General features: G+C 56.3%; 1 protein-coding gene across 1 annotated transcript in view; it reads right to left on the bottom strand.

Moving 5' to 3' along the window:
• Ptprn2 (protein tyrosine phosphatase receptor type N2) overlaps positions 1–26375 on the bottom strand; it is a 794381-nt gene that overhangs the window by 61116 nt on the left and 706890 nt on the right. The window contains exon 12 of the mRNA XM_077795880.1: positions 20188–20400. Within this exon, the coding sequence (XP_077652006.1) occupies positions 20188–20400 (213 nt within the window). The remainder of the gene's footprint in view (positions 1–20187; positions 20401–26375) is intronic.

Genomic DNA, 26375 nt, shown 5'->3' with positions numbered 1-26375 from the left:
TCTCTCCGGGGGACAGGGTGTCATTCTGGGACACTGTGACGGCCCCCACATGGGTTCTGTCCCTCTGCCCAGCGAGAATGGCCAGAGGAAGTGGGTGAGGGACCTTGGCCATGGATGGGCTGGGAACGCTCCAGGGACGAGCGGCTTCAGAGCAGCCAGCCGTCCCTGTGCACTGTCCACTTCGTTCCCATGGCCCTGCCAGCTGGGGCGTGGCTCCCCAGGGGGGCTCCCAGGGTCTCACTCTCCTGTGTGCCCTGGACTGCCATTTTCCTTGGCTTTAGAGCCCGGGGAACCTGCTGGCCCCCTGTGGAGAACACGCCCTGCCTGCTGGGCCGTCTGAGGGTGGACAGTGGCGTCCTGGGCCCTCTTCCTAGGTAGGGCACAGCTCGGCCCAGTGGCCTTGAGAAGGGGCCCCTTCTGGGGCTGGTGTCGCACACCTCGCCCTGGTGATGGCGAGGACCAGCGTGGCACTGGAGGAGGAGGGGAAGGTGAGCCCCAGAGGTGCCTGCCTGTGCAGGACACAGCGAGCAGGGCCACTCCACCGCCTCTATCCCGCGGACAAGTCCCTGTCAGCTCCCCACGGAGTGTGTCTACGGAAACAAAACAGGGTCAAGAGTCCTCAGAATCTCAGAAACAAGGAAAGCAGACTCGCAAAGCCCCGCCATGCCCGGAGGACCCAGCTTGGCCCCTGGGGCAGTGACCAGCCTGTGGGCGCTGCTTGGCCTGGCCAGGGCATACCGGGTGCTCCACAGGAGAGTCCACCTGGTCAGCACCTGCGCAGCCCCAGCCCAGGCAGGCTCCACAGCCCCGGGTGGGAGACGGGCCGTCACCCAGCACAGCCTCTGCTGTGCACACCAGGAGCACCGGGTGGCCTGGGAGTCAGTCCTCGGCCCCCCCCCCCAGAGGGGAGTGCAGCCACCCAGGGCCGGTGCGGGGCTGGGGTCCTCGCTCCGCCCAGTCTTTCCACCTGGTGTCCTCAGCTTTCCCTTTAGAAGTGGAGACCACAGGGCTGCGGCGGAGGCAGAAAGCTCCGGGTGAAAGGCTCCAGGCTGCCTGCTGCCGGGAACCGCGGCCCAGTCACGGCACCGGAGTGTCAGGGCTACAGCGACCTCACAACGCTCTCCAGCCCATGCTCTCCAGCATGGCCGGCAGGCTCAGGCTCAGTGCTGCGTGGCCAATGTGGGTGCACGCCGTCCCTCCTGGTGGCTGCAGGGCTTGGCGGTGGGAAGAGCACTGTGTCTGGGCCGGCTCTGGGAGCAGGGCAGGCTCAGGCCGGAGCTCCTTCCGGGGACACTGGCTGCCGTTCTCCTGGCAGGAGTGTGTGGCTCAGGGGAGTGGGAGGCTGGCACCAGGGCAGCGCTGGGCATGCTCAGGATGCCCCTCCCTGCACGGAGCCCTAGGAGGATGCCTTCCCAGGTGAAGGCACCTGCCCGGAGCCTGCTCCCTGGGCGTGGGCCCGTTTGCTGCCAGCTCAGGGCCGGCGTGTCCCCTTGAATGTGTGTCTTGGGGCAGGCTGGGGAGCGGCCCTCCACTGTGGCCTTCATGGGGCTCTGGAGCAGCTGGGCGTGATGCTGATGGAGTCTTGGGCCTGCTGATTCGGGTTTCCATCCAGAAGGAGGCAGACAGCTGATCCCCGACGTGAGGAGCTGGGAAGTCTGCCCAGGAGGCTGAGGGCGGCAGGAAGGTGAGAGCCGGCCGATGGACTCCTGGGCTCTGGGCCTCCTGAAACTGCCACTGGCCCCCGGGGACAAAGCAGGAGACGCCATGAGTCTGCGTCCTCGGGCTGCAGAGCTCCTCTGCTTCCAGCTGGTGGACAGAAGGCAACCTGCCACCTGCGGACGCTGGCCAATGGGGCTCCTGGAGGCTGCAGGGAGCTGGCCAGGTAGGAGAGAGCTACACCTCCACCCAGGTGACCTGGGCCAGAGGGAGCCAGCAGAGCCCTCCAGGGGCTGCACTCAGTGGGGCCCCTTCCCCAACTCCCAGGGCCTTCCATTCGCTGGCAGCCCCTGCAGCAGGAGGCCTGGACTGTACGGGCTGCCCCGGGGCACTGGCTCCTCGCTGAGGAATGGAGGTGACAGCGCCAACCTCACAGTCATCACAATCACGAGGGGAAGAGGAGAGGCTGGCTTCAAAACAGCTGGCCTAGGCTGGGCATCACATGTCCATCCGTCCACCCAGTGCCCATCTGTCCAGCACACCTGTGCCTGGCCTGTCTGGACTGTGTTAGGCTCTGCAGGAGACGACCAGGCCTGCCTTCTCTGTGCTCACCGTCCTCCTGGGACCGATGGCGACACTCGACCACGTCCTGGGAAGGGTGGCTGTGGGACCGTAGGGGACTCTCCCTGCATGGAGGTCAGTGTGGGAGGGCTGGGCTGGGCCTCAGGTGGGATTCTTCCTCAGAAGGAGCTGTGGGCAGCTTCCAGACAGTGGACCTACTGCAGGGAGGCGAGAAGGGAGGCCGCTCCTTGTTGGCTTGCGGACACTGCTGCTCACGCTTCCTTTGAACCTCGGTCCAGGGCTGGAGCTCACGTGTTGTCTGTGGACGGAGCACTTCCTGGAAACAGGCCGCACCAGCCTGCCCACTAGTGCCAGACGGGACTTGCCCCATGTGGCTTCCCTTCCCCAGAGGCCCAGCGGGCCCAGCCCTGCCCTCAGATGGCCCTGAAGAGATGGTGTTCGTGGGCCTCAACGTCTCTGTCCGCCTGGCTGTCACTTCAGGGTGGTCCCGTGACAGAAGGCACTGAGGGCCTCCACGTGGTTCCACAGTGGGTAGTGTGAGGGCCGAGCCTGCCCGTCTCTGTACCGCCCGTCACAGGTGACATGCTGTCGGGGCAGGGCCCCTCCCCCTGTGTGCAGAGACAGCAGTGAGGCTGCAGGCTGTGCCGTGGCCTGGCTCTGCTGCACTTTGGCATCCCCCTCCTGGAACCAGAGATGGCCCATGCATTGCTGCACACCTCTCCCCAAAGCACCCATGCCTAACAGGGCCATCGTGTCCCCAGAGAAAGCCTCCAGGGCATGAGCCACGGCGCCCTGGGATGGCAGGGCTGGGGTGCTCAGGAGGAGAGTGATGCCGATGGCTGAGCCTCCGTCCGGTGGGCGGGGCGCCTGGCCAGGCAGCCCTGCTCAGGTCGCCCCTGTGTCCCGGCCTCGTGCGGAGCCACAGGGCACAAGCCCTGCCAGCAGGCGTCAGGAACAGGCCTGGCCAACATCAACATCTGAAGTCACTCTGAGAGGTGAGCTTAAAATAGAGCTGCGATCCAGTGTGTCTCCTTCGAGCAAAAGATAATTGATAATGCTGAATCAACAATGCAGGCAGGCCCCGGAGAGACCTGGAGACTGGCCCAATGACGGTTTGAATTTTCCCTCATTTATAATCCTGGCAGCCAGCAGAAAGGGCACAGTCAACACCCACAACAAGGCTCCCTGGTTCAGATCACAACACCCAGGATGAGAGCTGCGGCCTGTGGCTGCCATTAACTGGCAGAGGAGCAAGCTCGGAGAAGCCCGGTCCACCTCCGCGCAGCCCGCGGGGGCCCCCGCACTTCCCCTGCACAGGCCTTGTCGTGGACACAGGGGGCATTGGAGAATAGGTCTTCACTCAGCTGGACAGAGGTCCAGGACCCTCTAGCCACCTCACTCTGAAAAAACAAAGCCACCAAGCAGGGTCCTAGAGGAAGCCCGAGATCCAGGCCAAGTCTAATAAAGAAAAAGCAGGGGTCTGTTTGTGACCGGGGGCGACCAACACCACTTTCATCCAAGTGATCAGAGCATGTGGCTCGTGACCTCGAGTTTATGAAGCCACGGTGGGCTCTGCAGCCCTTCCCGTGGCTCGGTGACCACAGGTGCGTAATTAGGAAGGGAGGACACAGCAGCTCTCCTGGCCACCCAGGCCAGAGAGGGTCAAGGAGAGCCCACGGGAGTCCCTCTGGACGCCACGCTAGTCAACACCTGAGCAGTGCTCACGCCACACCTGCTGCCAAGGCCGGCTCCAGCCTTCCTGCAGTGGGGAGTGCGACACACCGTTGTCTTGTCTTGTACCAATCCTTCCTCTTCAACAGGCCAGAGGGAGGGAACCCAGGAGTGTGCACACTCGGAGTTTCTAGAGAGCACTCTCATTCCTGCACTTGCTGAACCTCAGCTGTGTGTCCCTCCAGAGACGTGGCCACCCAGGACATTGATGCCAGCTGTGGCTGTCTGGACTCTGCCGGGGGTTGAGGAAGTTGGAGGATGACAGATGCCTATCACCGAAGTTGCTGACAGGAAGGCCCGTGGACGGTAACGGGGCACGTGACCCTGCAGGTGGTGTCTGCAGGAGTGGCCTCTGTTCTCGGGAAGCAAGTGTCCCAGAGATGTTGGTGTCTTAGAAAAGGGCCCCACAGCAGAAAATGAATCCACTGTTGGGAGGGAAGACGGGCCGGGGTGGATCCAAGGGTGCACTAGTGGTAGGTTGTCTGGGTCTGAACCCCAGCTCTGCCCTCACAGTGGGGTGACACTGGACAAGTGACTTGGTTCTGTGATCTGTAAAATGGGAACAAGAGAGCCATTCAGCCTGGGTGCTGGGGTGATTCCAAGTTGCTACACCTGAGGCAGGTGACGCACACCCCCGTCAGGGCTGGACCACCTTGTGCTGGTGTCGGGACCCACCCGCCAGCTTCCCTGTAGGCAGCGTGCAGGCAGGGCTGAAGGTATGGTGACATATGGGGACCTTCATTCCTGGACCCACCAGGGCCATGCCACACCAGTGTGACTTCTGACTACTCCTCTACCAAGTAGGCTCCTCCCCACTCCCAGGTGTAGTCAGAGCAACTGGGATTCTAGAAAGAATAGTGCTCCCCTCAACCTCCTCACAGCTCAGTGCCCATCCCTGAGGGACGCAGGAAGCTTGTGCTGCACCACTGAGACACCCAAATGGGACAGGAGGTGCCAAGGAAGACAAGATGCAGGGGTCTGCGCCCGGCACCAGGCTCTCCAGGCGTAAGACAGATCTCGGCACAGTATGGTGCTACCTCCAACCTGAGCCAGCTGGGAAGGAGGGTGCACCAGCCCAGGCTGCCAAAGCCCCCGGCCCGATGCCTGCAGACAGAACCTGCATCCTATAGGGCTGGACCCCCAGAGCAGCACCCGCACAGAGCCCACGGCTCATGCCAGCAAGGACTGGCGTAGGCCTGGGAAACTGCACGCCTGCAGACAAACCCTCAGAGTGTAAGGACACAGATTCAGCAGAGAGAGATGCATACACACGTCCCGACACCTTCGTCACGGCTCTCTGTACAACCACTTGCTTCTGCTGCAGCTGAGCCGAAGCCCTGGGAGGTTTCTACAGAGTCCTCCACGTATTTTATACTTCTTTACGCCACAATTTGCAAAATAAGCTGAATAGGATTCTGGGGGCAGAAATTCATCCACACACAATAATGCAAATGTCTCATTTCTCAACTCTGCATCTGACGGGGGAAAATTACAGAGAGCGGGATCACTTGGAGAGAAAAGACCTGTCATTCTCAAATTCCACCAATAGACCAAGACTACAAAGGCTCAAGGGAAGCCCTCCGCACCTTTCCAGGAATGGTCGGAACAAAGCAGCGCGCTGCCTGAGCGTGCACACAAAGGAAGCCTGGGATTTTTAGGGTTATTTGCTGAGCATAATTAGTAGTAACAGGACAAAACTAAGGAACAAGCGCACAAAGCCATGGGGGGAAGAAGGGTTCATTAGGGTGGGCTGGGAGGGAGGAAGGCCAATTACTTCCAGGCTAGATAAAGCACCAGGAGAATGTGCTGCATGGGAGCTGGCCCTGGGGAGGGACCCCACCTCCAGAGCCTGTGGCCGGCACAAGCCGCCCACAGCTGCAAGCCCCACCAGCTTAGGGGCCGCAGAGCACGTGACCACAGGAAGCCTTATCATAGAAAGTCAGAGCTCACAAGTAAATACGACCAGGAGAAACCCTCAATGGCAGCACTGAATTATTCATGGTGGCTTTCCATCTCGGGTGGGATCACAGGTGGCTTTTATTTTATTTTGCTTATTTGTATTTTCTATATTGAACATGTACTACTTTGATACAAGGTATGCTTACAACATAAGATTCTACATTCAGTGTGATTAGAACCAAGTGAACCGCTTAGCCAGTGCGTGTGGGAAGTGGAGAGAAGGCGTCAGTGGAGAAGGCCCAGGGACACTCGTCCACTCACCTCTCCTGCTCACGGTGCACTTCTCTTGGAGCAGCCTTTGTGTCCTCATGGACCAGACTGACAGCAAGGACTGCTTGGGCTCCAGGCTGTCTTCCCAGGGCCACTTCCCAGCATCGTCCCCACTGTGAGCAGCCCGACTGGACTGTCCTGGAAGGGCAGCCATGGCCGGGCCCTGTCTGCATGGGCTAGGAGCACCTCGGCACCCAAGGAGACATGGGGATGCAGGGTGCATCAGGACAGCCAAGGGATCCCCCACCTCGGAGTCAGAGCCACAGCAGACCCATAGAGTGATCTGCCCTTGAGCTGACCAGGCAGCACTTGTTTCCCACACACAGGCTTGCTGCATGTTCGTGCACGATACTCCAGGCGCACACATGCACTCCACACCCACCACACACCACAGGGAAAGGCCTTCCTTAGGGCGGCTCCTGAGCCAGGTTCAGAGACCTGCAGGCCACAGCATAGAAGAGCCTTTGAGCCATCCCTGGGCCATCCCCTGCCTACCACCATCCCCTCAGCAGCTCACTGAGGACCCTGCACACTGTGCACCTAGGCTCTGCACACCTGGGCGCTGACACCTGGACTCTGCACACCTGGGCTCTGCGCACCTGGGTGCTGACACCGGGGCTCTGCGCACCTGGGCTCTGTGCACTTGGGTGCTGACACCTGGCTCTGCGCACCTGGTGCTGACACCTGGGCTCTGCGCACATGAGTGCTGACACCTGGCTCTGTGCACCTGGGTGCTGACACTTGGGCTCTGTGCACCTGGGTGCTGACACCTGGGCTCTGCGCACTTGGGTGCTGACACCTGGGCTCTGCACACCTGGGCTCTGTGCACTTGGGCTCTGAGTACCTGGGCTCTGCACACTGGGGCTTTGCACACCTGGGGGCTGACACCTGGGCTCTGCATACCTGGGCTCTGTGCACCTGGGCTATGCACACTGGGCCTCTGCACACCTGGGTGCTGACACCTGGGCTCTGCACACCTGGCTCTGTGCACTTGGGCTCTGTGCACCTGGGCTCTGCACACTGGGGCTTTGCACATCTGGGTGCTGACACCTGGGCTCTGCATACCTGGGCTCTGTGCACCTGGACTCTACACACCTGGGCTCTGTGCTCCTGGGCTCTGTGCACTTGGGCTCTGTGCACCTGGGTGCTGACACCTGGGCTCTGAATACTTGGGCTCTGTGCACCTGAGCGCTAATACCTGGGCTCTGCACACCTGGGCTCTGCACACCTGGGCTCTGCACACGTGGGCACTGTGCACCTAGGCTCTGTGCACTTGGGTGCTGACACCTAGGCTCTGCATACCTGGGCTCTGAACACCTGGTTATTGACACCTGGGCTCTGTGCACCTGGGCACTGCGCACCTGGGTGCTGACACCTGGACTCTGTGCACCTGAGTGCTAATACCTAGACTCTGCACATATGGGCTCTACACACCTGGGCTCTGCACACCTGGGTATTGACACCTGGGCTCTGCACACCTGGGCTCTGAGCACCTGGGTTATGCACACTTGGGTGCTGACACCTGGGCTCTGTGCACCTGGGATCTGCACACCTAGGCATTGACACAAGGGCTCTGCACACCTGGGCTCTGCACACCTGGTTATTGACACCTGAGCTCTGCACACCTGATTATTGACACCTGGGCGCTGCACACCTGGGCTCTGAGCACCTGGGCACTGCGCACCTGGGTGCTGACGCCTGGGCTCTGCATACCTGGGCACTGCACACCTGGGCTCTGTGCACTTGGGCTCTTTGCACCTGAGCACTAATAACTGGGCTCTGCACACGTGGGCACTGTGCACCTGGGCTCTGTGCACTTGGGTGCTGACACCTAGGCTCTGCACACCTGGGTATTGACACCTGGGCTCTGCACACCTGGACTCCGAGCACCTGGGTTATGCACAATTGGGCACTGACAACTGGGCTCTGCGCACCTGGGTGTTGACACAAGGGCTCTGCAAACTGGGGCTCTGCACACCTGGATGCTATGCACCAAGGCTCTGCACACTGGGGCTCTGCACACCTGGGCTCTATGCACTTGGACTCTGCACACCGGGGACCTGGACTCTGCACACCGGGGCTATGCACACTTGGATGCTGCACATCTGGGCTATGTACGCTCAGACGCTGTGCACTGGGACTCTACACACTGGGGCTCTGCACATCTGGGCTCTATTCACTGAGGCTCTGCACACTGGGGTTCTGCACACTGGGGCTATGCACACCTGGGCTATGACACTGGGGTTATGCACACCTGGGCTCTGCACAGCTGGGCTCTACACAGCTGGGCTCTACACACCTGGGCTCTGCACACCTGGGCTCTGCACACCTGGGCTCTGCACCCTGGGGCTCTGTACACCTGGGCTCTGCAAACTAAGGCTATGCACACTGCGGGTATGCACATGGGGCTCTGCACACTGAGGCTCTGAACACCTGGGCTCTGCACACCTGGGCTCTGCACACTGAGGCTCTGTACACCTGGGCTCTGCACACTGAGGTTCTGCACACCTGGGCTCTGCACACTGAGGCTCTGCACACTGAGGCTCTGCACACCAGCTCTGCACATGGGGGCTCTGCATACACAGGTGCTGCTAGTGGAGTGGCATCTCCCCATCTAAGCGCCAGGCACCACATTAGTGAACTAACAGAGCCACTCTGGGGTGGATGGTGCCCTCAATTTCACAGATGTTTTCTCAAAATGAAACTTAAGAGCATAGACTCATTTTAACTTATATAAGTCTTCACTTATTCTTCTGAATCTAGAGGAAAGCTGCCCACCTCCCTGGACCTGCCACCCTGTCCTCCACTCCGGTCTGGTCTCATGCTTAGCATGAGCTGCCTCCCAAACTGCAGCACCCTCTGGCCGTGTTCTGTCCTCTTCAGTGGCCCCTGTGGGTCTCAGGGGCTTCGGTAAGCACTGCTCTCTCTCACTCTGGTGTCTGGGTGTGAGCCCACCAAGGGTGCGCCACCAGGGAGCTGGGATTGGGTCCTGCTGCCAAGGGCTCCCTGGGCCGGGATGTGAGCGCTGTGTTCTCTTCTCTTGACCCTGGGAGGTGGCTGGAAGGGGCACCATCCTGCCTGGCTCCTCTGCAGTTAGCAGGTACCTAGCAGTGAGGACTTGATGTTCAACACAGTGACCTGCAGCCGGATGTGCTGACGTACCTAAGACAGAGGCCACTGAGTCCCTTTTACTAAAAAACGGTCTCCTTAAGGGCTTTGTTTGTTTCTACTGATGATCAGATTGAAATCAGGATAGAGTGTAAAATGGGAAACCCAGGAGGGACACATGACTTTGGAAGCACTCTCACCCAGACAGGCATTTCAAGGTGGGTTTCTGTACTATCTCGATGCTTTGATTGGAGGTGGAAGAAGGACACCTGTGATAGCCCCAGCTACTCCTGGGGGCCTGGTTAGCCCAGCAAAACCCCTCCAGCCAGGCTGCCACCCACAGGACAGACCACCAGGAACTCGACTCTAGCCCCCATAGCTCAAGGGCTGCCCCGAAGCCAGGGCTGCCTCCCAAGGTCACGGGTCCTCGCCACTGCTGCAAGCCAAGCCAGTCTTGGTGGCCTCCCATGGCACAACTGTCATATTCAGGCAATTTTAAATAGCCAACTCAGAGCAGCCTGCGCCTGATGTAGGACAAGACAATGGGCAGCCATTCACCACATAGGCTTCTGCCACCTTCCTCACACTCTTTTTGCTCAAGAGGTAATGAATGGTCATCATGTGTGGTCACTGTCACAGTCACTGGCCACATCGACGGCACACCACATCTGCCGACTGCTTCCTGCCCGCTGGGCACTGCTCTGGGTGCTGCAGTCTAAGAGTTCTAAAGGGCCCCCAGACCAGCTCCTCCCATGTCAGCATCTAGTTCAACTTGCCAATGCACCCTGAGTGCTGGGGGTCGGGGGACTTCGGGCAGGTTTTTATCAGCACCCTGCGGGGCCCAGGGTGCTGTAGGTTAAACAGAGCGTGCAGAAGGACTGGCTGCTGCTCACCAGGTCTGCTCAGCCCAATGCCAGTGGAAAGTCACTTGAAACAGGAAAGCCCATGGACTGGGCCAGGGTCCCCACTCCAGGCTTGACAGATGGGGATGGTCTGGGAGAGAAGGGGGCAGGCTTTCTAAGTGCAGAGCTGGGAACAAAGGCTCAGGAGGCAGAGGGCACACGGGCATTTCAGGCTGGAAGGAGCCGGCTGGGACACAAAAGGTATTCAGTCCTTCCATTCTGCCACTGCTTGATGAAGCCAAAGGGCAGGCCGTGGGGGGTGCCGAGGCAGCTGCTTCTGTGTTTCGGGAACTGCACATCATTTGGGGGCCCAATTACCCTATCTAAGGCTGCCTGAGTGACGATCTGACTGTGCAAGGCATGAGTGCACCCTGAGGGCTGGGGGTCTGGGGACTTCGGGCAGGTCCCTTTAATCCTGTCTCAGGCAGCTGGCCCTGACCCTGGGGGGCACGGGGCTCTGAGCTCAGGGCCCACCAGTTTCTAAACATCTGTCCTCTGCCCCAGAGGGGCAGGCGCTTCACCTCCAGGAAGACTTCACCTCCATCTCCAGCCAGCGGGCTGCATTTCCAGAGTGAAGGCCTGTGGGGGGAACCGGGAGGCAGGCCGGGTGGGGGGGGCTTCCACACTCGGCAACACATCACCAGGTCTGCCTGCTGTCTCACTGGCAGCCCACGAGCTGTGCAGATGCACAGAGCCTGAAAACACCAGGAGTGGCAAAGCCTGGGCAGCACGGTGCTCGCCATGACGACCCCCCGGGGCAGCACTCAAGTCAGCGAGGAGACGGACACTTCGAAAGCAACCAATGTTTTTCTCACATGCCAAGCGTGGGGCCGACTGACTCTCTGTATTTTTATTGCTGTTGAATCTGGTGGAGGAAAGAAAGCCATGGGGGTGGGTGCATAACCCTGAAGCCACACACCAGGTCCAACTTCCACCGTAGGCTTTTTGTTTGAGAAGCAAGTCTGCATTTTATTTCCTCCCACTTAAAAACATCTTTTAAAAAATATTTTTGTGTGTGTGGTGCTGGGGATCACCTAGAGCTTGTGCATGCTTGGCAAGGGTGCTACCAGAGAGCTGCACCCCTAGTCCCCAAGCATCTTGATGTCTGGCTTACGTGTCTCAGAAGCCAACAAAGGGGTGATTTGGGGGGGCTCCTTTATGTAAATTTATTCTTCTGCCTCACTGTCTTTGCAAAAATGGGGGAAATGCTGTGATGCTTAATCACAGAACAGATCCACTTTCCTCCTGCAATCAGAGGACCCAAGCCTGGCTCTGCACTGGTGTGACGACATCCTGGGTGCAACTTGCAAAGCTCCATCTGATTTGCTGCAAAGTGTCACAAAGTTGATCCAAGGTTAGGCCTGTTTCAAACCTGTATTCCTCAGTCAGTTTTCAAATACTTACCTTTATTTGCTCACATAACCCTAATGACCACATCAATTGTGCACACACACACACACTCATCAGACAGTTGATTTTGTTGGTTGTATTATGTTCTGCCTGCCATTCTAGTCAGAGCTCCTCTGCAGGAGCACCCGGCCAGTGCTGACAGGAGCAGTGCCTGGTACTGAGGGGAGCACTGCCCGGTGCTGAGGGGAGCACCTGCGGCCTCATACGCCTGGCTCCCACATCTTCCTGGAGCCCAAGGCTCGATGGAGAGTCACACCAGGAACAACCACGCTTACAACAGTGAGCAGTGGAGCAGAGGGACCACCCCAGAGCTGCTGCAGGGAGCAAGGCAGGTCCTCAGACACCGCTGGGACCTGAGGCCCACAGATGGCCCCACCCAGCGCCCAGGAGGTCATGGCCTGCTCTGGCTCCACCACCTGCCTTAGCCCTGCCCAACTTCCTTCTCTCCTCTTGAACAGAAGCCTCAGCCTCCGGAACACTTCTCCCCCGCCCTCCTCCCACTGTTCTGGACCTCCACCTGCTCCAAGGCCCCTGCCTGGCCACCCTGGGTTCCCAGGCATCACCGCGGTGCCACCTGGCCTCTGTCACACAAATGTGGGCTGGTCTTACGTAAGGCCAGGTTCAACCAGACCCTGTTGGTTAAATGTGTCCTTTCGTCATCACCCTAGGGACACCTACGAAGACCCGAATGGTGTGACTGTGTACCACCAGAGACATGAAAAATCGTGCTCTATGTGTGCAATATGAGTGCCAATGCATTCTGCTGTCACGTATAACAGATTAGAATAAAAACTAGGAATTTTTTAAAAAGACCATGTAAACGAAGGGCAAAATGGTGATAGATTGGGAAAGAGAAAAAAAGTAAAAATAAACATTGATAAAAAAAAAAAAATAGTGCTCCTTTGCTCCACTTCTGGGCTCTGCCGTCCTGAGGGCCCTAGGCGGTCTGGGATCTGAGACCCCACATGAGCAGGGTCCCAGGCAGAAACAGCCCTGTGCAGCTGCCTGCTGGCTGGGAGGAGGGCAGCTCCCAGAGCTGAGGGCTGAGGAAAATGCTAACCCTAAGGCCTCCAGCCAGGGCAAGAGCAGGGCTGCCAGGCGCCTCCTGCCTGGGAGGAGCGTCGCCAAGGCACGGGGCCCTCCCCTGCTGGAGCTACCGCAGGGTCCTCCTCCTCTGGGCCTTTGTGAGCTTCTCCGCAGACACCTGGAAGTGCCTCCCGGTTCCACTGTGCCTCAGCTCTCCGGGGCTGCCTTCCTCGTGGGTTTGCACCTACGGCCGGGGCTCCTCACCCTTCCACCTGCATGTCCCACCTCTTCTCCTGCCCACGCATGTTGGGGTCCAGAGCAGGGCCTGGCTGTTGCCAGAGGCTGCTGTGTCCCACAGCGGACCCCCATAATAGCACACCTTCTCCCACCCCTGGGCCAAGGAGAGGCTTGCTTCCCTACAGGGGGCCCGAGCTCCTTGGCCCAAGGAGCGGGCAGCTGTGGGTTCCGGGCTGCAGCTGCCTGCACGAGGCTGTCACCTGCAGGAGAATCGGGCCCTTGGCACTGCACCCCACACGGGAAGCTCTTCACCTGGGGGAGTTTGCTGGCCCTGGACAAAGGCACCCAAGGAGCCCCGGCTTGGCCAGGCTCCTGGCCCTGGGGAAGGCCCAACAGGGGCAGCTGCAAGAGGCACCCAAGAGCCAGAGCCTGGGTTCAGGGTGCGCCTGGGCCCTGTTCCCCCTCAGGACCCTTCCCCACCTGCCCAGCATCTGTTTTTAAGCCCACTTAACCCACTTTCCTCGTCCCTTTGCTCCCCCTCCCACCCTGCTGCACTCCAGGCAGCTGGGCCCTCAGGACCCACACCGTCAGGGATCTCTCGGCACTCTGGCTGTGGACCCTCACCTTGGCTTGCCCTTGGATGGGGCTGAGGCAGATCCTGCAGATAACAGGAGGGACTGTCTTCCAGGAGGCTGTGTCACATAGGACACAAATCTGAGAGGGATTTACCCACAGCCAAGTGCAGGACACTCACTCGCATGAGCCTTCTCTGACCACCACACAGAAAATGCCTGGGATTCTGCAAGAGTCTAGGGTGAATCAGCCCAGTGGAGGGTCAGCTGGGGGTGGAGGGTCAGGTGCAGGTGGAGGGTCAGCTGGGGGTGGAGGGTCAGACTGGGTGGAAGGTCATCCTGAGATGGGTCAGCTTAGGTGGAAAGTCAGCCTAGGTGGAAGATCAGTCTGGGTGGAGGGTCAGTCTGGGTGGAAGATCAGCCTGGGTGGAGGGTCAGCCCAGATGGAGGGTCAGTCAGGTGGAGGGTCAGCCCAGGTGAGGGTCAGCCTGGTGGAAGGGCAGCCTGAGGTGGGCCAGCCTAGGGGCAGGTCTCCCCTGCTCTCCAGCGTGCACTTCCTTTGCATCTCACTGTGGAGGCCTCTCTCCCTGCATCAGGGCCTGGGGAGAGGGAGCCCCACCTGCACAGAACAGGCAGGAACCAGCCCTGGAAGGGAGGTGGCCAGGAGTCCGGCACTAGGCGCCAAGCCCGGCCCTCGATCTGCCACAGGAAAGACATTTACGAAGAGAAAAGCACAGCAACGGGAGGCAGTCAGAGATGGTGGGAGGAGGTCTGCTGAGGTCCCCACAGGCCCCAGGAGAGGAGGCCCCAGGAGAGGAGGCCCCAGGGAACACTGTAGACAGCACACATTTTCCACGTACCACACTGTCCTCAGCTCCATGGCCCAGTAGGGTCCTCCCCAGGAGGCCACTCGTGGGCCCTGTACAACTGCAGGGTCCCTGGACTGCAGCTACGGTTCTCCTGTGGCTCTGCAGGATGTCTACACTGTGGCCACCTAGTACCTGGCCGATGCTCCTGCCCATGGCCTGCCTTTCATCCATGGATGTTCTGCTCACCACTGCTCTGCCCTGCGGCCAGCCCAGCATCCAGGAGCTGGTCCCACAGTGGTCCCCCCCACCACTGGAGACTCAGGCCACTTGCTATGCTTCTCCTCGCCATATCCAACTTCCTCATCTCCAAGAAACCATACGGAGAGGAGACGGGGGTCCCCAGGTCCCAGTCTCACGGGGCCTCACATCAAAGGCGGAGTCAGTGTGGAGCACCGTGCGTGCCCCACCACCTGGAATACAGCTTGGACCTGCTCCTTGAGGCCACAGCTCTCTGCTCCCTTGGGAAGCAGGTGGCCGCCAGGAGAAACGTGGTGACCTCACTGGGTTTGCAGTGGTTGAGGGTAGTGGGCCGCTGAAGGGCAGAACCCTAGAGGGCCTGCAGGGTGGCCTGCTGAGCAGCTGCTGTCCACTTGGCAAGAGGGCAGTGCACTCTGTCTTCCTGCCGTGTGGAGTACCACCCCATTACCTTTCCCTAGATGCCACCCACACTGCTGGGCTTGGTGCTGACCTCACACCTCTTCCTGTGAGCACCGAGCCCCTCCCACCCCTGGGCCACTGGTGAGCCAAGGGAGGTGGCTGGGGATGTGGCCTCCCATGAAGGACAGGCTCTTCCCTGAAGGAGCATCCCAGGAATCATGACTTAAGAAACACCCAGCTCTGCTAATCAACCGCGAAAATACAGTCACCACAGTGAGCATCACAGGGACAGAAGCGCTGTGTCCAGGCCTCAGGTTGGAGAATGTTAGGCGCTCCAGCCTCTCATTTCCAAACCCCCCACCGAGTGGGCTGACTTCACTGTTCCTGTCTGTTCCCAGGAGGGGCCTGCTGCACTGGGCAGGCAACCTGCTTTCCTGCGTGCTTCAGTATTTCCTGAGCAGTCGCTCCAGACCTCAGTGATCTCAAGGATCCATTTCCACTCCCGGGAGTTTTCTGAAGAATGCAGGAGCCGTGCTGCATGGCCAGATGCAAAACATGACCACATACTCGAGTGTTTAGGGTCACAGGAGGAATGTACTACAGTGAACACCTTCCAGGGCCCTGCTCTGGCTACAGTCAGAAGGCACTAGGAGATTCACCTGAGCTTACAGAAACCCTCTGACCCTTTGAAGCTGAACATGTGAGCAAACACAGACAGATTCTTTGGATGTTGGGGACAAAATTGCTTCTTTCCCCTCAGCAAGGCCAGAGCTGGCAACTGTTCCTTGCCCAGTCACATTACTGCCTCAAAAGGCATGGAATTCGCACCAACTAAGCAATGACTTAGCATTTGCTGGATTTGCAGCGTGGCACAGGAACATTTCAGGCAGCATGGGCCTGGGAAGAGCAGAAAGAGCTTCCCTCCAGGACCTGGCACTCCTGAGGGGTCAAGACTCACTCTTGCAAACCACCAGTATTGGGAAAGAGGAGCAAACTCTGCCTGCAGACCATCTGCTAGCTGTGCAAAGGTGGAACTAGAAAAAAATTCCCACTCTCAGGCCTGACTACGTTGAAATAAAAGGAAAGTCCTTTAATAAAGGACTAGGGCACCTTCCCCTTTCAAAGCAGGAGAGATTTCGCTTCTTGAATATTTGCCAAAAATAAATACCTATATTATTTCAACCTGAAAGTGTAAAGTCAAGCCAGGAGCACTGCTCGAAGACACAGGGCTGACTGAAACAGACAAGGCTTCTGAGAAACTTGTGGTGGGGTCCAGGGAACCTGGGAAAGCTCACTGTTTCTCATCCTATGCTCTTGCCTTCTCTGTGACTAGTGATCTCACCAACGGGGGGAGATGAAGCTCACCTAGAAAAAGGAGGGTCTCTTAACCCACAAGAACACATGCTCCCTGTGACCTGTTCTGGCCTGAGAGAACTCCACTCCCCGCGGCAGAGGTGAGCAGTCAGGGTGCATCTGGACCTGGCCCATCAGCACTGGCCCAAGAGCGTCTCAAGCAGCAGCCACCTTGCACACTGAAGTCACATTCATAATCACTTGCTAATGGGAGCGGTGGCAACCAAGACGCGCACTTAGTGCCTGTTTACAGGCGGTCCCTGCAGCCCAGCGCGGGCTCTCCTCTGGGTTTGGTTCCAAAGGCTTCCAAATACACAAGGAAACCTGCTGGGTATTGTGAAATGAACCATCAAAAGAGAACTTGCTGAAGATTCTGCAGGAGTCTCTGCCCTCGTGTCGGGGAGGGAGAGTGGGCAGGCAGAATACTAAACTTGCTGCTCAGAGATGATCAAAGCCTCAAAGAAATGGATGCAGCATTCAAAGAGACTCAGAGAGGAAAGGAGAGGATGTCTTCTAATCACCTAACAACTTATTTTTGGCACAGTTTTTACCCAATCACCTTCCATAGAAATAGGACACCGACATGGAGGAGGTGCATGAGGGCTGGCCCCACCAGGCAGTCCCCGGTGCCCACAGCATACCCGTGAGGCTGTGCATATGTGCACCCAGACGCAGGCATGGCACACCAATGTGAAAAAAACAGAAATAAATGAAATTTGCTTTTTAGATAATGAAGTATAAGTTTAATCCAAACACATCGTATTCAACTCATTTAGAAGAAGAAAAAACAGTTACTAAAACATGGGGAAGAAGTTTGGTGGAAGAATCCCAATGAAAAATATCCTTTAAAATACATTTCAGTTATCCTGAAGTCAATATGCCAATTTTTAAAAATATGAGCAAATTAAACTTTGCCAGATTACCTGATGGGATTGGTAGTTTGGAAAAGCATCAAAAGTGAGAGTCTACCAAAGGGATGGAAAAAGATCTGGTTTCCAATAAGAACACGACCCACCGAACACACGTAAGCCAAGAGCTCTGTCAGGCCTGACTCTGGGCAGGAGGGGAAACGCACAGATGTTTGACTGAGAATCGAACAGCTCAAGCCAGGGATTGCTCTGGAACCGTGCTGAGGAGAGCCAGATGATGTCTCAGGGCCCTCACACTCCACAGCCACCCAGAGCCCCCACCCCCATGCACACAGGGCAGACCACCCATGCTGTGGCACAGGGGCCTGGGGGACAGATGCTTTCCCAGGGTCACGGGGTCCCAGCTCCTGGTGTGAACTCTCAGTGACACTGGACTCTCCTACTGGCTCCAAGGGAGGAGCAGCGCCACCAGAATTCCCCAGTGCTGCCCTAGAACACCACTCGGGCTCCTCCAGAGCCTCACCAGGGTCCCTTGCCCTGGCATCCTGCCTTGCCAGGTCGCCACCTCTGGCCTGACTCACAACACTCTGTTTTGGAAACTGTAGAAGAACAGCATCCTGCCTCCTACCCCACTGTCCAACGCCCCGGGGACCAGTCAGGGAGTCACCAGGTCTGTCTGAAGTCTCACGTTGGTCCCAGAACCAGCCAACCCAGACATTTGGTGACTCTAAAGTAATACACCATGCAACAAGCTCCTTCCCTGAAGTTTACTGTTTTATGTTTGTAATATATTAAAAAAAAGACTTTTCAGAATATTTTTAATGTTGAGGAGCATCTCAATGGCAGGTATGGTCATCCCAGAGAGATGTGTACACATCAGGGAATTCACATCTGCTCCGCCTGCCTACATGGCTACTCGACCTGTAACCATGTCCACCGAGGCCTCCCTAGCTCCTGACACAAAGCTGACCTGCAATCCCCATCCTCTAGGAGGACACAGCCCTGGTAGCCCAGCACTGGGCAGCCTCCCACGACATGGCCCTCTGTGGGAGTAGCCCGCTCACTACAGGAGCTCTGACAGGCACTTGTTTTCAGAGCCAAGCCAACAGAAAATCTTAACCATCATTTCATTTCCAAACTTTCCCAGATCATATTTTCAAAGGGAATGTTTTTTCCCTGTCTTTTCTCCTTTTTATTAATCTGGATTGAAGAAAAGCACACATTTAATTTATTGTCTGGATTACAGATTCTTATTAAACAAACCAGAGCTCATTATAAAATCAATATCAACTTAACCACCATGCCCCCAGGAGGGACACAAAAAGGTCACTCTAAGAAATTCAAACAATTTTCCTGCTGGAAGGGCATGATTTTAATTACAGATACTATTAATTAGAGCTGTCATTGGGAAGATTTTTTTTTTCTGTTAATTATCACACACTCATTCCTAAGTATGCATTTCAACCTACATCTTTGTAAAAATCGGTCATTTCGGCATGCAAGTCCAACCTTTCCATTCTATCAATATTTCATATTTGAATTTCAAAGTCTATCAAAGGATGCCATGCTTTCTAGAAATCCACGCCTGTGTGATCTCCATCTCACACGTGGCGCAGGACTAGTGTGATGATTTATTTATGTCCTGACAGACGTGGCCTCAAGACCTAGCACCCATATTGATGGTCCTGCTCAAGAGAATTTCTGGGTAAATTCTTACTAGTTTATGTGACATTTTTTTCAGGCTGCTTCTTCAAACGTGGTTTTCCTTTGGCTTTGAAGCAGAGCTACACCCTGCCTGAAATACCATCCTCAATACTTTTGAAGTTGCCATTCCTTTATGAGAAAAAGATGGTCCTGACCAGACGTGTGACCCCTCCAGGAAACCAGAGGCGTTCTCCACTCAGTGATGAGGCTGAGGGTTTGAAATGGGAGGAAGAGCTATCTCCTGGTCTCTCTTAAGCACAGAGGCTTTATAAATCCACTCCAGCTCCTGACATGGGGCAGACAGGGCAGTCCAGAGAGCCAGGACCAGCCAGCTCAGGCCAGCCTGTGGGCATACTCCTGGGCACACAGGCACTTCCTGGGAAGAGCCCAAGAGTCCGCCTGGGCAACTCTGACCTGTAACATGGGCCTTACATCGCAAGAGCCACAAGTTATTGACCAGACAGTGCATGTCATGGTCATGTGACTGCAGAGGACCAAAGGTCCAGTCCAATGGAGAGGGTCTTACAGAGAGTGCTCACTGAACTTGGAAAACAGAGTGCAAATGAATTATTTTATTTTCCCAAACATGAATATATACTTGGATTTAAATGATATTTTTATAGTAAAGAAATCAAATGCCTTGATTCGTATATATTCTGGGATTGATTACTATTAAAACTGAAGTCATATTTTCATTATAGAATGTCATTAAACATGAAATGTCTGCCACGTAACCCCCCAAATTCTTGGATTCTGTTCCTGCCGGTCGAGTCTGGTCCTGCCTGCCCACTGCTGGCTCCAGGTGTGTCCGCCCTAGCACAGAGCTGCCCCTGCCAAAGGGGAACAGAGGCTAAGCCCCATTTGTCAGCATTAGAGTTCACTTCATCTGAATAATAGCAAAGGGTGGCATCAGATCAGGTCAAAGGATCTTTCCACATAAGACCCAAGGAAGTCGATGATTTAAGAGCCATCTTCAAACATCTACACAACCAATTCATCTTGCGAGTCTGGCATGTTTCATTAATAGTGGCCAAACTAAGAAAGATAACAGATAATACATAATTCATGGATTGTACTTTTCCACATTTCTAATTAGTAACCCACTTTCAGTGCTAACAGAGAGACCCAAGAACAGTGTAAGATTAATATAAAGCCATAAAACTGTGGTTGCAACGTATTTACATGAATGCTAATGAGAAGCTTCAGACTGTCCTCACGAAGGAATCCAAACTCTGAACAAGTGAACAAGAGCTAGGAATCTGGAGGCACCAGAGACGAGCCAAAAGTCCGCCTGTTCAGTTGGTAAGTTCCACAGAGCATTTTAAAAGGAGTCTCTTTTTACCTGGTAGGCGGCGGTGGCATCTGCACCCGGGTCACCCCCCAGTCCTGACAGCTTCTCCTTCAGCTTGCCGCGGGAGCTGTGGCGGAGGCAGTAGATGAGGCTGGAAGCCAGGAGCACCCCCATGATGCAGGCGACAGAGAGGAAGGTCAGCAGGATGAACTTGGTCGAGTCTTCCTGCTGTCCCTGATGAGGCAGAAGCGTCAGTCTGCTTTTCTGTGTGACAAGGAGAGAGGGACCTGTCAGTACTGTGCATGACCTGCTAGCAGACCAGCCTCTGTCTGCAACTGCCATGGGCCAAGCCCCACTTGAGACACAGCACTGGCTACCCCAGCAAGAGGGCTGTGCAGGGGCACCTGGGGCCAGCAACACCCGCACCCACCCTGCAGTGTGCTCAGGACAAGAGAGCACATCCTCTCCTCCCTCTTACTTCACCGTGGGAGGTGTCTGGCAGCTATTTTGCTTCCTTAGGTACATGAATTGTGCATTGCTCCTGTACCAGGGGCAGCCCTTCTCCCAGGCAGGTACAGCAAGTGCTGGAGAACCCCGCGCCTGCCTGGGCTTCCTCCTCCTCTCCTCCCTCCTTAACTCAAGGAGGCTCTGCATCGGGATGTGGCCCCATTAGCCTCGGATGGCAGTCACTAGTCCCCTCCACCCACGGGGTCACGATCACTGGCATCTGCTGGCCCCGGCTGAGGCCCTAAGAGTGGACGGGAACGGGTGGTCTGCTCCAGCCGTGAGAAAGTTAAGGCCTCTGGACCCCTCCGGAGTCTCTGGTCTCACGAAGGGGTGCAAAACATAAGGAAATTCTTTTGTTGCATGTCACTGGTTTCCACGGGCAGAGAGCCGCACGGTGCCCCTCATTAGCTTCATTAGAAGGTGTATTAGCGACAATTAAAAACACCGCAGGAAAATGGAAGGGCCCCGGGCAAATCGCCCACGACTCCCGGCCAACAACCCCCCACAATTACTGGGAAATGAATGGAAAAGCACGCCCCTGCCTCAGTCCTGGTTGCTACAAGATGAGAACAATTAGCGAACTCCTTTCCACCACCTAATTTCGCGTGGTAACAAAATGGATTTTTCCCCATGAATGCCTGGCCGGCCTATTCATTATCTCTCTTCTATTAGTAATTTTCTGCTCCGCATTCAGCCTCCCAACTCTCCATTTCCTCCTGTCTCCGAGTGTACACAGTGCCTCTTATGTCAGGCCGGGCCCATTTTTATCTTGTAATCATAAAGGCCACCAAAGCAATTATCGCCGGTCTTGACTGGAAAAGCTGGTCATTAATTAGCCTCCTTTTGCCTTCGGTGCGCGGATTAGCGGGCGCCAGGACTGAGTTAATGGAAACGCGGGTTAAATGAGAAAAGACGCCCGGATTTTCCTGCCTGGATGCGCGGCCCGGGAGGACGGCGAGGTCCGTAGCCGCGGGAGTGGACTGCGGGAGGGGCCCGAGGGCGCGGGGACCCCGCGGGAACCAGGCGCGCCGCGCACTGGGGCCGCGCGGAGGGCGCCGAACTCCCTCCCCTCCCCTCCCCTCCCGCCCGCGCCCGGGCTCACTGCCCCGGCGGGAAGGAGCCCCCAGAGCCCCCGCCCCGCCCCAGGCAGCGCAGCCCCCGCCCCGCCGCGCGCCATCCACCCAACCAGCCCGAGGGGCCCGGCGCGCGCGCACGGGGGAGCGGGGAGCCGGGCGCGCGCTCTCCTGCGGGCCGGGGTCTCCGCGGCCCCACGAGTCCGCCCTTCGCGCGGTTCGATGACGGTCGTCGCGAGGGACTCCCGCCACCACCCGAGCCCTCCCTGGCCAGTCAACTGGGGTCCCGCGGGACGGGAGACGCGCCTCGACTCCGGCCAGGTCCGCTCTGTCCCTCGCAGCCTGAGTCCCCCCCTCGAGCCGGGACGGGGGCCGGCGCCCGCCGCAGGGCTCGCGGCGGCCTCCTAGGCTGGGAAGGCCCGCGCGTGAGTGTGCTACCCAGAGCCCGCTCCGGGGCCGGGAGGCGCCTCGCCCGGCAGACTCCGTTGGGACAACAAAGCAGCCGTATCGCGGGCGGAGGCGGTCCCCGCGCCTGGCCCGCCCGACGGCCACCGAAAGTACCTCTCCCCACCTGGACGCAAGTGACGGGCGGTCCTCGCGCCCAGACGTCGGAAAACCCTCCCGTTCACGTGGCCCGCCGCGCCTGGGAACAGGGACTTCCCGAATCGTCCAGCGGGCGACAAGAAGTACACACGCGCAGTGACCGGCCAGACTCCAAGTGGACCGGCAGTGCCACGGCACGTGGCGGACGAGTTAGTACCCTAGCGACCCGAGGCCCCAATAGCGCCTCGCAGAGCCGGGAACCCTCCTGGGCGGCGGGCATCCGGACACCGCCAGCAGCGAGTCAGGGCACACACGCTGCCGGGTTGTCCTCGACCAGTGAGAGGCAGCGAACCCGCAGGAGCTTCCAGGGGAGACAGGTGGCGGTGCCCAGGCCAACCGCTCAGGCCAGGAGGGCCCGCAGGAGGGGAAATCACCGGGGACCTCCCCAGGCTCTTCCCAGGGAGCCCGCGCTCACTCCTCTCCTGAAGCGACCGCTCAGCCCACACAGGAAGAAGAATGGGGGGCCTGCCCCACTGCCCCTCACTCAGCTCACCGGGATTTACTCAAAGGTCAAAGAAAAATGTCAAGGAGAGAGGCTGCCCAGAGTTTGCCGTCCTTCCTCCCTGGGCCCCAGCTGGGTCCCAGGTGCCCTCAGAGAAGGGAAGGGGGGACTCCCATACCCTTGAGTCCGGTCACTCCAGCTCCCTTCTGCTCGGGCCTGAGCTGCCCCTAAGAAGAGGCGACTGTGGTCCCCAGGCTGGACGCAGTCTCCTCCCCAGTCCATCTGTGAAGCCCTTTCTGCAGGTGAGGTGGGGCGCCTGGGATGAGGTGAGGAGGGTTTGAATCAGAGGAGCTCTGGGCAGGGCAGACTCTGACTTTGAGGTCTCAGGCCCTTGGGGTCGTTAATTATCTGAAAACCTTTGCTTCCTAATGGCCCCTGGACTCCTCTGGGGGAACCCCAAAGGCACTCCTGGGGCTCCTCACCCCTGTAAGTTCCATCTGCCCTACTTAGTGTTGGCAGGAGGCGATGCAGGAGAACACTGGCTGCCAGTCAGGCCTTAAGAATCCCGGAAAGAACGAACATATACTGCAGCCCTTCTGGGCAAAGTGATTGCATTTAAATAACTTTACAATTACTTCACTTGCTTTCTTTTTTGTGGAGTTAAAAGTCAAAAGGCCTGTTAACTAGGTGACTTGTGAGAAAAGCGAATGGGCTGGTAGCTGTATGAGAAGCTTGTGCTCAGAGCTGACCCAGGCCGGGCTCCTTGTACCTCAGTGCCCCCCTCCTGTTGGCAATTTTGTGTGGATGGCAGGCGCTTTCCTAGGTCTGGGTCCGGAAGAGAGCCCAGACTAATTAGAAGCATCTTATCAGTCTTGAGTTGAAACTGAAAGAAAATGATGTTTAAATATTTATGACTTTGACATTTACAGTCAGACATTTTTTAAAAGCAGAACACCTCCTTCTGTACCCCGCTGGCTTTACTGAAAGTTTGGAGCAGTGAGGAGGAGGAGGATGGAGAAAGAAAGGAGCAGGCCTCAGAAGCAGGTCGCACAAGGGGCACTGCCATCTCTGCCTCCAGGAGGTGGGAGGCCACTTATCAGTGCTTGGGCACTGAGTTCTCTGATACAGGACTTTTACATTTTTAAATAGTCAGGAACAATCAGGTCAACTTTGCATCCGTTTACATGCTTCTTGACAGCAGAGCACTGCATTATTTCTTTTTCCCAATCATCTCCACCTGCAACTCTCAAATTCAGAATGTACGGTATTACAAAAGTTGTGATTGAAAGAAAGTGAAATCACAGCTGAGTTGTTGGAACTGCTCTTAGAAATGAGAATCTGCAGACATTGTCCTCACTTGATCTAAACGGTGCTCATAAGACCGGGTGCTGGGACTTCCCTCACACACTTTGCCGAGGCACTTATGGCAAAATGTCTTCAGAACTTTTTTTTTTTTTTAAGTTGTCCATGTGGTAAGCTTAAAAGGAAAAAAAAAAAAGGAAGAGTCTATATCCATTATACCCAGACTCAATTGTGAAAGCCAACACTATGACAAAAATAGAGGATTTTATGGTCACAAAATGTATTTTTCTAAGTCTGTGTAATGTAACCAGTTCATAAGAGCAGCCCAGAATCAGTTACTAAGTTGCAATTTTAAAAATGTTTGTACAAAAAACAAGCTATAGACACAAGCAGTCACTTCCATCAATAAACTTCTAATGTTGTTGATGCATTTATTTGTATCATTTCCAAGGAATTTGATTCCACCCCCAGCCTGTGTTTGCACTTTTTTTTTTTAAGAGCAGCAAAAACCTTTATTAGAAATGATATGAAAAGAGGGAAATGCCCCCCTCCCTTTCTTCTGGGCATTCAGAGGTGAGGATGGGTGTTTCTATAATCACAAAGGACTTTCCCCCTACAAAATCCAGAAATTAGTTTTAGAGACTATTAATGATTCACTCTAACAAGTTTGCCTACAGTTATCTAGATGTTCATTATTTGGAATTTTCATTCTAAATTCACTAACGTATTTACTAAAATTAGTAGCTATCACTTGAGAGCTGGTCCTAATTTTTAGCTATTTTCAGGCCAGGACAAGTGAGCAAACTTAAAGATCTGGGGGACAGGTGTCTTAAAATATTTTAAAAGTATTTTTTAAAGCTGTTAACTGAACTATTTTTAATTTGGAATTTGCCACAGAATTCTAATAAATGAGAGAAGCCAGGCGGAAATAATCATGTATTAATTCTCTGCATTACAAAATCTTTTCAGAAGCTATTATCAGAGCAAGAGGCATTGCGTCTGAATCCGGGGTGGTGAAGTCCTTTGTGCTACTGAAAGCTATTGTTCGTCTGTGCAGATGAAATTGTACTTGCAAATCTGCCATTCAAGTAGCCAGAGGGGGGGGCATATGGGCGAAGAAAAGAATCTCCAAGAAATAATTATTCTTAACTTTAGTGAAAATAAGTTGGGATATGCTGTTTTAAAATAGGCTTTTGTTGAGGTTTTTCAGGCATACGCATGAAAGTGAGTGCTCAAAAGATAAATTGCTTATTTTCCATCTTTAAGCAGTCCTAAAATATGTTTTTAGAAAAACAACTTTTAAGATATCAGCGAAGATTTACGATTCTGATGTTTACAGAGAGGAAAAACACCCATTGTGAGTTTTTAGCAGGGCTTGATAACCACAGATTGTCTTGGGTGGAGTAGAGCACGACCAACCAGCTGAGAACAGGCCGAAATGGATGGGCCCCCAAAAGAAAGCCTCCCCCCACCCATCTTTCAGATTCACGGGCGGCATTTTTATCACTTGAGAGCTCGGACTCGGGGGCGCGGCCATCTCGCTCGCGCACCAGGCCCTGTTTTTGGCGTGCCTGTTTGGTGGCCTTGGCCTGGTGTGGTCCGCGCGCCCTTCACGTGCAGGTGTCTGCTAGGATCACGCCTAGGTCTGGGAAAAGGAGGACCTCACCCGCGCGGTCCCCAGCAAGAACTAAACCCGCTTGGGGATTGGGATTTCTTGCTGCACCTCCTTTACGCAGGCCGGGAAACCCTAATCTGAAGACTGGCCTAGAGTCGCAGCTCAGAACCGCGCTGTGGCCCGAGCCCAGAGCGGGTCTGGGGAAGCGCGCTGCCGGTTTCCAGTCCCCTCCCCCACTGCGGGAGGCGGACTTCGACCGGCCTCCGGCTTTCTTACCCCGGCTTCCCCGGCCCTTCCCCCTCACTAATTCACAAGATCCCCATAGAGGTCGGAAAGATCAGACCACAGCGCGGGACACAAAGGGTCGAGGGTTCCTGGGAGCCGCGGGTATTCACAGCCGTGAGAGGGGTCCCGGCGCTGCCCGAGGTCCCCTTCCCTGCGGGGACAATGCCGCGGCCCAGCCTCCCTGGGCACAAAGCGCGCCGGCCGCGAGAGAGGGATTAATGTCCCCAACGACGCCCGCGTCCATCCAAGAATCTCTGGAGTTCCACAGCTCACACCTCGGCCTGCGCTACCGCACCACCGCCCGGCCCTCTCGGGAGCCGAGAAGGGTGTGCTTGGCTGGGGGCGGGTGGGCACTCCATCCTACGTCGGTGGAAAGAGTTTCCATCTCCCTCCTCCGCACAACCTTCCCTTC

This window comes from Urocitellus parryii, chromosome 3 (genome assembly GCF_045843805.1).
Source record: "Urocitellus parryii isolate mUroPar1 chromosome 3, mUroPar1.hap1, whole genome shotgun sequence".
NCBI lineage: Eukaryota > Metazoa > Chordata > Mammalia > Rodentia > Sciuridae > Urocitellus > Urocitellus parryii.
The sequence above is the reverse complement of the archived record's forward strand: the minus strand, read 5'-3'. Positions and strand labels throughout refer to the sequence as shown.